General features: G+C 52.1%; 1 protein-coding gene across 1 annotated transcript; it reads left to right on the top strand.

The window, feature by feature from the left end:
• The first annotated feature begins 2835 nt into the window (after positions 1-2835).
• On the top strand, positions 2836-5852 carry RPL11 (ribosomal protein L11). The gene is made up of 6 exons (XM_040979533.1): positions 2836-2903; positions 3485-3632; positions 4141-4247; positions 4628-4759; positions 5323-5433; positions 5778-5852. Exons 1-6 carry the CDS (start codon positions 2898-2900, stop codon positions 5805-5807), a joined length of 534 nt encoding a protein of 177 aa, XP_040835467.1. The 5' UTR covers positions 2836-2897; the 3' UTR covers positions 5808-5852.
• The last annotated feature ends 3951 nt before the right edge of the window (positions 5853-9803 follow it).

Consider the following 9803-nt stretch of genomic DNA (forward strand, 5'->3'; position numbering starts at 1 on the left):
ATGCCAGATGTGGTGGTGATCTGTACCCCATGAGCCACCCTCTTGGAGGTCAAGGCTGTGGGAATGCACTTGAGGTTCTGTCTGAGGCCCTGCCTGGTGACAATGCAGGCTTCAACATGAAGGACGCTGGGTGGACAATGCAGAGGGCGGGAGCTGTGAGAGTGACCCACCCTCAGTGGTGGCGAGCCTTGTCTCCCAGAGGAGACCACCCTCTGAGGGACATCTCCTGAAATTGACTGTCCTAACTGTGAACTCTAAGGAAATTATCCAGAATTCCAATGTCTGTGACTTTCATTTTAATGAGATCAGCATAATTGCAGCTCTCATAGGGCTGCTATGAATACTAAATCGAAATGCAAGAGGGCACATGTTGTGGTGCAGTGGGTTAAACTGCTGTGTAGGAGGCCTGCATCCCAACCTTGCGTGCCTAGCTGGAGTCCCAACTACTCTATTTCTTTTTTTTTTTTAAGATTTATTTATTTTTATTACAAAGTCAGATATACAGAACGGAGGAAAGATAGAGAGGAAGATCTTCCATCCAATGATTCACTCCCCAAGTGACCGCAATGGCCATTGCTGTGCCGATCCAAAGCCAGGATCCAGGAACTTTCTCCAGGTCTCCCAAACGGATGCAGGGTCCCAAGGCTTTGGGCCGTCCTCGACTGCTTTCCCAGGCCACAAGCAGGGAGCTGGATGGAAAGTGGAGCAACCGGGTTTAGAACCGGCATCCATATGCGATCCCAGCATATTCAAGGTGAGGACTTTACGCACCAAGCCACGCCGCCGGGCCCCCAATTACTCTATTTCTAACCCCACTTCCTGCCAATGTGTTCTGGAGGTAGCAGGTGATGGCGCAAATACTTGGACTCTGCCACCCCCATGGACACTTGGATACAGTTCAGGGCTCCTGGCTTCGTCCTGGCCTGGCTCTGGCTGTTTGTTACAGGCATTTGGGAAACAAACCAACAGATGGGTGTCCTTCTCTGGGTCTCCCTGTGTCTCTGCCTTTTGGGTATGAGAAATAAACATTCGAATTGGAATGCACAACTCACTTAGCACAGAACTTGTTCCACTTCTGAGAGTTCCAATGTTCATTAGCTTAAGAGTGTGGCCAAGGTGTCTGCCCCTCTGCTGGGTAGGTCTACCTTCTGTAGGAGACTTGCCAAGACCCCCTTCCATTCCTGTCTTGGCTCCAAGGGGTTATTTCAACTACCCTGGCCATGTAGCAGTGGTCCAGGCTGCCACAAAATTCACATCACCTCCAGACTTGCCAAGCAAAGGAGATCAACCAGCATTCAGGCAAGAAGAGAGAAGGTGACCCCAAAATCCTGAGTTCTGAAGACTGCACCATTACTCAATTGGTTCCAGGCACGTTCGTGTGCCAGAAACTTCTGGGGCAACCTGCCCACCCTTCAAAATGTACCTGGCTGGGCCAGGTCAAAGCCAGGAAACACGAACCCCATCTGAGTCTCCCACTTAGGACCCAAGTACTTGAGGCTTCCGCACTGCCTCCCTGGGTGAGCGTGAAAAGGAAGACGAATAGGACGTGAAGGCTGGACTTGACCCCAGGCGCTCCAACAAGGGAAGAGGCGTCCCAAGTGATGTCTTCATTGCTGTGCCAAATGCTCACCTCTTTATTCCAAGTTTGTATGTAATCCCTCCCTGAGTGCTGCCCCTCAGAGGCGGGGCTAAACCCTGGGCTCTAAGCTGGTGGGTGGGGCTTTTCCTCCTCTTTCTCCATCAGCCCAGGTTCCCACAGTGCCCCTCTTGTCCCCCTGGTAGCGTCCGTCCGTGTCCCCTTAGGAAAGGCAGGAAGAGGTTTGAGTCCCTTTCGGTTAAAGTATGGGGAGAACGGGGCCCGGCACTGTGGCCTAGCGGCTAAAGTCCTTGCCTTCAATGCGCCAGGATCCCATGTGGGTACTGGTTGTAATCCCAGCAGCTCCACTTCCCATCCAGCTCCCTGTTTGTGGCCTGGGAAAGCAGTCAAGGACAGCCCAAAGCCTTGGGACCCTGCACCCGTGTGGGATTCCTGGAAGAAGTTCCTGGATCCTGGCTTTGGATCGGCACAGCACCGGTCGTTGCGGTCATTTGGGGAGTGAATCATCGGATGGAAGATCTTCTTCTCTGCCTCTCCTCCTCTCTGTATATCTGACTTTCCAATAAATAAATAAATCTTTTAAAAAAATATGGGGAGAACGGGGAGAACGGGCTAACCCCACATCAGAGTGCTGGTTTGAGTCTCATCTGCTCCACCTCCCATCCAGCTTCTTGTTAATGTCCCTGGACAGGCAGATGTTGGCCCAAGTGGTTGGGCCCCTGCACCTACACGGAAGGCCTGGGTGAAGTTCCTGTCTCCTAGCTTCAGTCTGGCCCCAGCCCTGGGAGTTTTGCCCGTTTGAGGAATGAACCTGCACATGGAAGATTTCTCTCTCTCTCTCTCCTTCCCTCTCTGCAATTAGGCTTCTAGGCAGCGGAACACGCTATACCATTAATGTGGCTCCGGACAGCACTCCCCACTCTGTTGGAGTTGTGTGTGCAATGTTACAGAAATTCAAGGACTTTGGAGTTCAGGTATTGGGAAATCCTTTTTTGTTTGTTTGTAAGACTATTATTTCCATATTGTTGCCTTCATGTGTCTAAGGTAAAGGTGGGTATTAAGAGAGAAGCCCCACCCAGTCTCCCACCCACCCCAGGTGTGGAATCTTAAGTCTTGTTAGTAGACGGTGCCTGCAGTTTTAGGATGCGTCCACTGGGGGAACGCCGGCGCTAGAGCGCCCCGAGCAGCGTCAGGCGCCTCTCTGCCTCTCCGTCTCTCTTGTTCGCTTGGGGAAAGAGCACGCCTCCTGGCCCATAAGGCTCCGGGCCGGAAGTCCCGCTCTCTTTTCCTGTTCTCCATCATGGCGGTGAGTTGCTGTGGCCAGCCTTTGCTTGCTTTCATCCGCGTCCATCCGTGGCTGGCCGAGCTGGGAGGCACTGCGTTGGCAGCAGCCCGAGGAGGATGGAGCCCACACGGCTGGCTGGACCGAAACTGGCCCTGCCGTGCGGACTGAAGCCGCGGGCTTGGCTCCTGTCACTCCTCCCGGCTTCCTAGGAACAGGCTTGGAGCGGCTGCCCGGGGCGCGCGGAGGCACGGCCCTTGGGCAGCCCGAGCACTAGAGGGGGCGGGCGGAGGGGTCTAGACCTTGTCCCTGGAGACCAGCCCGGTGCTTGGCGGTCCTGGGTTTTTTTTTGCTTGGGGAAGGCGCTTGCTCTGGGTTCCTGCCGCAGACCGCCTCGGAATGGGGTTGGGTGGCGTCCTGCAACGCCGTGACTCCTACTTTTACGCGCTTTTGCATTGGGGGTGCTTAGTCCCTGAACTGCATCCCCAGTGCCGGGCATGTTCACGAAGACAGAAGACCCCTTTTTAGGAACCACGTGGGGCTTGGGGTGTAGGCAGACACCCCCGGGAGGTCGGGTTTTGACCCCGCGTTCCCCTTGTGTCCAGGACCAAGGTGAGAAGGAGAACCCCATGCGGGAACTGCGCATCCGCAAACTCTGCCTCAACATTTGCGTGGGGGAGAGTGGAGACAGACTGACTCGGGCGGCCAAGGTGTTGGAGCAGCTCACGGGCCAGACCCCCGTGTTCTCCAAAGGTGAGTGGGGTGTCCCCCCTGCTGCCAGAGCTGCTTAGAGGGTGGCAGGCTGTGGCCCTCTCCTGGCCGCAGGTGAACAGGGTGCGAGGTAGGCTGGGGACAGCAGGGTCTTGTATGGGACAGGAGGGTCAGGGTACACAGTGGGCCTCCCAAGAGCATGGAGGGCGAGTTTGTGAGGCGCACATTGCATTGGGTGGTGGGCTGTGGCGGGCTGCATCTAACCCAGAATGGAGCTAACAGAACAGTAATACGGTTTGGGCAGGTGTCAGCTCTCACACGTGTTTGAGAGCACGCCGGTGTGTTTAGAATGTGGCTTATCTAGCAAATTTTGTTACCAGTTGTTAAGGTTGTAGTTGGAGCAGTGAGGCTACGTGGTTTGGAAATCACCATGTTGTTTCTGGGTGGGAGATTAAATTGGGCAGGGAGTTTATGCCACTGTGGGTGGTGGTGGAGGGGCCCGTGGGTGGGAGGTTGGCGGCACCTGACCCCTTGTTGGCCCTGTCTGCAGCCAGGTACACAGTCAGGTCCTTCGGCATCCGGAGAAATGAGAAGATCGCCGTGCACTGCACGGTCCGTGGGGCCAAGGCGGAGGAGATCCTGGAGAAGGGTCTGAAGGTGAGGCTGACTCTCGCCCTGTGGGGTGAGAGGATTGATTGGCACCCACTGTCTGGTGGGTGACCAGGGTGGGAGTGATCTGTGGTATCCTGGTACTTTTATCGTCTCTTCTGTAATGGTTTTTCAACTCTCAACAAAGTTGAGGTTTAATACCTGCTTGGAGTCACTGGTGCCTCTTGTTTCAGGGTTTTTCCCTGTCCTTTGGAAGTTGGGAGACTTACGTAGAGACCATACTGGGGTGTGTTGGTTAAGACTGTCCCTTGCAGGGGTGCGCTGTGTTGTACTTATGCTCTGGAGTGCTAAGTATTACAGGTTGAGTTGGTTATTTGGAAGGAGCTAACAGAGCTAACAAAGAATGTGGTTGTCATTTTCTCCCTTAGGTGCGGGAGTACGAGTTGAGGAAAAATAACTTCTCAGACACTGGAAACTTTGGTTTTGGGATCCAAGAGCACATCGACCTGGGAATTAAATATGACCCAAGCATTGGCATCTACGGCCTGGACTTCTATGTGGTATGCCTAATCCTTCCCCACTCTTGGTTTGTGTGGAGAGAGAACCTGGCCTTGGTGGGTACTGTCTGGATGCTCGCACATTGGCTTGAAGCTTAGGGGGTGTCCTCTGTATGCATGTTCTGGCACTTGGCAAGATGTGCCTCGATTGTGGTAAGTGTAGGGGTATGGTACTGGCCATTGTTGCCCAAATTCCAGCCCGGGAGCCATCTGGCACCAGTGTGGGTGAAGGAAGCTCCTGTCAGCAGAACGTAGGGACAGGTTGGGACAGTGGTGCTGTGTCTGGGATGGGGTTAGTGCAGAAATGACCCTTTGTGCTGCTGCCATGTGCGAGCCAGATGTAGCAGTAGGTGGATCTCTGTGCTTCTCAAAATTGCTTGTTGTCTACAGTGGAGCTGTTCTCCAGGATCTAGGGTTGGGAAGGGCCGGCCTTTCAGACAAATCTGTGTTGTGGCAGTGCATGGTCTGGGGTGCTGGTGATGCTTCTGTCTCATGGAGAAGTGGATCTTGCTCCAGAAGCCACTGGAGTTTGAGCTGGTGAGGTGACTGGGTTACTCCTGGGACAGGTGCTGGGCAGGCCAGGCTTCAGCATCGCAGACAAGAAGCGCAGGACAGGCTGCATTGGGGCCAAACACAGAATCAGCAAAGAGGAGGCCATGCGCTGGTTCCAGCAGAAGGTAATTCTCATTTATTTCAACTTCTGGTATGGCTGGGGGGGTGCAGAACATGCTGCCACTTGGTGGGTAGCCTGGCAGATGGAGGCTTCCAGGGTTAGTAGTTTAAAGGATCACCCAGAACTAAGGCTTCCTCCTGCCCTCCTGAGTGTGGGTAACTAGGAGGAGGTATTATTGTGGCGGGGGGGGGGTCCCCTTTTTTTAGGTTACTGTGCAATGGAACAGTGCAGTACTTGCTGTTTAGTGCAGAACAGACTTGAAATTCAGAGCCTAGGTTCAAGCATTAGCTAGTGTTGACTGTGCTTCTGCTGCGTGTTCTGAAAAAAATGCAATCTCTTCTCTTTCAGTATGATGGAATCATCCTTCCTGGCAAATAAATTCCCGTTTCTATCTAAGAGGCCAATAAAATGTTTTCAGTGAAATTTGCGTTGCTGTTGTGTTTTTCTGTGAAAGGAGCCTGGCCTTTTCAAGTCTGAGCGCTTCCTTGGGACCATCTTGTAAACACCCTCGCTGACCACTGATGGGGTGGGATGCCCCGGGCACAGCCTGTGTTCACAAGCTTGCTAACGTGCATGCTGTGGTCACGTGAGCTGGCTTTAGAGGCAGCGAGAATGAGAGGAAGATCTTCCATTGACTCCCCAAGTGGCCACAGCGGCTGGAGCTGAGCTGACCTGAAGCCAGGAGCTTCTTTCAGGTCTCCCACACTGGTGCAGGGTCTCAAGGCTCTGGCTTGTTCTCATCTGCTTTCCCGAGCCACAACAGGAAGCTTGATGGGGAGCAAGGCTGCTGGTATTAGAACCAAAAACTCACGTGGGATGCCGGCATGTGCCAGGTGAGTTCCCCAGCCCGTGTGAGCTGGCTTTAACGGGGTTGGGCCTTGCTCTCGACTTGAGTATGAAGCCCAGTGCTTGGTGGAAGGCTCCCTGGGCCCCGGGCAAGTGTTCTACACTAGCAGCACTGGTGTATCACAAAGGGCTTTGGGGGGATGATTGAGGTTAACTTTTGACTTAACCCTTCAGGTTCAGGTGTCCAGTTCAACTTTTGCTGTGTTGCTTCAATGAGTTATTAATACACCCCAGTTTGTTATCTTTGAGGGCAGTAAATTTAGTAGCATCCCTAAGGATGCTAAATTAAACGCTCAGGAGATGCTTGGGCAGGTGCCAGACATGCTCCTGGGGATTCTCTTGTTTGCAAGTGTTGGCACATGAGAAACGGTGCTTCACAGGTGTGTTTTCCTCTGAAAGGAATTTCTGTGCCTGTATTTTTTCTCTAACCATGCAGCTCAGTATTTGGCCATTGATTTTATTTCAAAAGATTTATTTTTGTCAAATTCAGATACACTAAGAGGAGGAGAGACAAAAAGGAAGATCAATTGCCCGCTGATTCACTCCCCATACAGCCGCAATGGCTGGTAATGAGCTGATCTGAAGCTGGGACCCCAGACCCTCCTCCAGGGCTCCCATGCAGGTGCAGGGTCCCAAGGCTTTGGGTCATCCTCCACTGCTTTCCCAGGCCACAACAGGGAGCTGGATGGGAAGCAGGGCTGCTGGGATTAGAACCGGTGCCCATATGGGATCCTGGCACATGCAAGGCCAGGACGTTGGCCGTTAAGGTACCGTGCCAGGCCCTGAGTTTAAATTTTGAGCACTTGTAAATTCAGTGCAATAATATACTCATTTGATGTCTAGATATTTCTAAACCTGCAGATACTGTTTAGTGATGAAAATGATTTTGTCTTTCGTAAGACTTGGTGGCTAATTGTGGAATGTGTTATAAATCTTGGACAAATATTCATTTTTAGCCTAATTTAGAGGGACCACCATTTCATGAAAGAAAAAATAACCAAAATAAACACTTGAGCTTCTGCTGGTTCACTCCCTAAATAGCTGCATATGTCAGAGACAAACCAATCTGAAGCCAAGAGCTCCTGGCCCTCTCACGTGGGTGCAGGGTCCATCATCCTCTTCCAACATGCATGCATGCACTGCTTTTCACAGGCCACAAGCAGGGAGCTGGATTGGATGTGGAACAGCCGGACATGAATCTGTACCTGTGTGAGATGCAGGTATAGGGTTAGCGTTACGTCACTGTGTGGGGCAGTGGGGTTTTGTGTTTTGAAGGCCTGTCAGCACTGGGCCCTGGAAAGAGCTCTGTTGGGGATTCAGAGGTGTAGCTAGGTGTTAGTGTGCGTTGCGGGTTAGGAAACATCTGGGGTCCTGGAGTAAGTAAGGACATGTCATAGTGCAGAGCAGCTGGAGGTTAGACAGCTTGTTCCTGCTCTGGTTAGATGCTTCATTTCCAAACATCCCACCGGGATGGAAGGCATTGTGTGGGGTGGAGCTTATAGCCAACCAGGTCGCCAGGGAGTACAGGGCTACACGTCAGCCTACTGAGTAAGAACCTACCTTTTTAAACAAGACCGCCATCAGTGATTCATGCGCTCACTGGAACGCAGAAGCATGGCTCACATCATGACAGTACATGGAGTTCAGAATGTGCAGTTTGTATTGCTCATTGAAGTGGATCACTAGGGACTGTCCCAATGATTATCTTTGAAATGAGGTGGTGGGCCTGGCACGGTGGCCTAGCGGCTAAAGTCCTCGCCTTGGATGCCCTGGGATCCCATATGGGCACTGGTTCTAATCCCGGCAGCTCCACTTCCCATCTAGCTCCCTGCTTGTGGCCTGGGAAAGCAGTCACGGATGGCCCAATGCTTTGGGACCCTGCACCCGTGTTGGAGACCTGGAAGAAGTTCCTGGCTCCTGACTTTGGATCAGCATAGCACCTGCCGTTGGCTCACTTGGAGAGTGAATCATCAGAAGATCTTCCTCTCTCATCTCTCATCCTCTCTGTATATCAGACTTTGTAATAAAAATAAATAAATCGTTAAAAAATAAAGAAATGAGGTCGTGTCCCCAGTAAGCAAATGTCTGTCCATCTGATACCAGGCTAGAAATACTACCTGGCTACATGAAGGTCCTAGGGTGGAGTTGGCCCCGGAGCTTGGCGACTGCTGGATTTCATGACTGGAGGTCAAGGTGTATAATAAGCTCCACCCCATACAATGCCTTCCACCCTGGTGGGATAATGTTTAGAAATAATGCTATTGGTGATAATCTCAGGAGAACCAGGGGATCTCGTCTCGGCAAGAACGTGTAAGTAGAAGGCCTGGTGGGAGGGAGCAGGTCAGATCAGGCCAATGAGAGATCACAGCAATCAGAAGCTTAGGAACCACTAGGCTGTCCATGACTGCTCATGGCTTGGCCCACACAGGAGCAAGAACTTGAAGGAAAGCAGTCCAGTCTGTGACCCAGGCTGTTGTCTGGGTGTGCACATGGGTGCAGTCCAGTCTGTGACCCAGGCTGTTGTCTGGGTGTGCACATGGGTGCAGTCCAGTCTGTGACCCAGGCTGTTGTTCGGGTGTGCACATGGGTGCAGTCCAGTCAGTGACCCAGGCTGTTGTCTGGGTGTGCACATGGGTGCTCATGACTGTGAACTGTTAGTTCCTGTCCACAAGGGTTATCTGGGCTAAGCAGCAAATACAGGATACGTGAGAATGGCAATGCTGAGGTCAGGTGCTCCACCCGTTGGAAGAGCTGCTGTGGTTTTTTCCTTCCCATGGTCAGCCACAGTTAGTACCATGTGCTAAGGTGTTTAGAGACCACATTCACATAGCTGTGCTGACAGTGTGGCCTTACAGTGTCCTAGTTTATTGTTAGGCTTACTGTGCCTAATTTACAAACTTTATCATGGCTGTGTATGTAAACAGTCAGTACGTACTCCAGTTCCAGGCATCCACTGGCGGTTAGCAGTTAGACTCTCCTGTGCGAGAGATGGGTTTGCTGTAAATATCAAACAGGTCCTGTTACTAACCTTTTAACGTGAGAGAAGACTGTTCGTTTATGCCTTTCCCTGTAACGTAGCTATATACTGCTCCATTGTAGAAACTCATGGCTAGATCAAGGCAGCTGTCACTGTCAGGAATGCCATTTCCCTACAAATGTTGCAGTGGGGGCAGTGTTGTGACTGTCCAGTGGGTACCCACAAGGTGTCCTTGTAAAGTGTGTCAGAGTGCTGGATGGGGTGGCATGGTGGGAAGGACACAAAGCGGGAAGGGGGTTATCCATGTTCTTTCCCCTTGAGTTGGCCCATAGGCAGGTAGTATGGGTGGTGACAGTCCTTAAGGAGGGGCTGTAGGTTTGGGGGTGTAGCCTTTTAGCTTCCCAATTTTTTGTGCTTTTGCCCTTGCTGCAGTGTAAACGCCCACTAGTGCTGACCTATCGGGCTCACACTGCAGGTATTCCTGCCCACTTTACTGGTAGGTGAGTGTCCTGATAGTCTGCCACACTTCATGTCACACTTCTTGGTGAGTG

Source organism: Ochotona curzoniae, unplaced genomic scaffold (genome assembly GCF_017591425.1).
Source record: "Ochotona curzoniae isolate NIBS_2020 unplaced genomic scaffold, NIBS_Ocur_1.0 contig_3255, whole genome shotgun sequence".
NCBI lineage: Eukaryota > Metazoa > Chordata > Mammalia > Lagomorpha > Ochotonidae > Ochotona > Ochotona curzoniae.

Bases quoted from the DNA above. Each gene is read 5' to 3' on its own strand.
- RPL11 (XM_040979533.1), top strand. The intron at 3,633-4,140 runs GTGAGTGGGGTG...CCCTGTCTGCAG, and splicing joins GACCCCCGTGTTCTCCAAAG to CCAGGTACACAGTCAGGTCC. The intron at 4,248-4,627 runs GTGAGGCTGACT...TTTCTCCCTTAG, and splicing joins TCCTGGAGAAGGGTCTGAAG to GTGCGGGAGTACGAGTTGAG.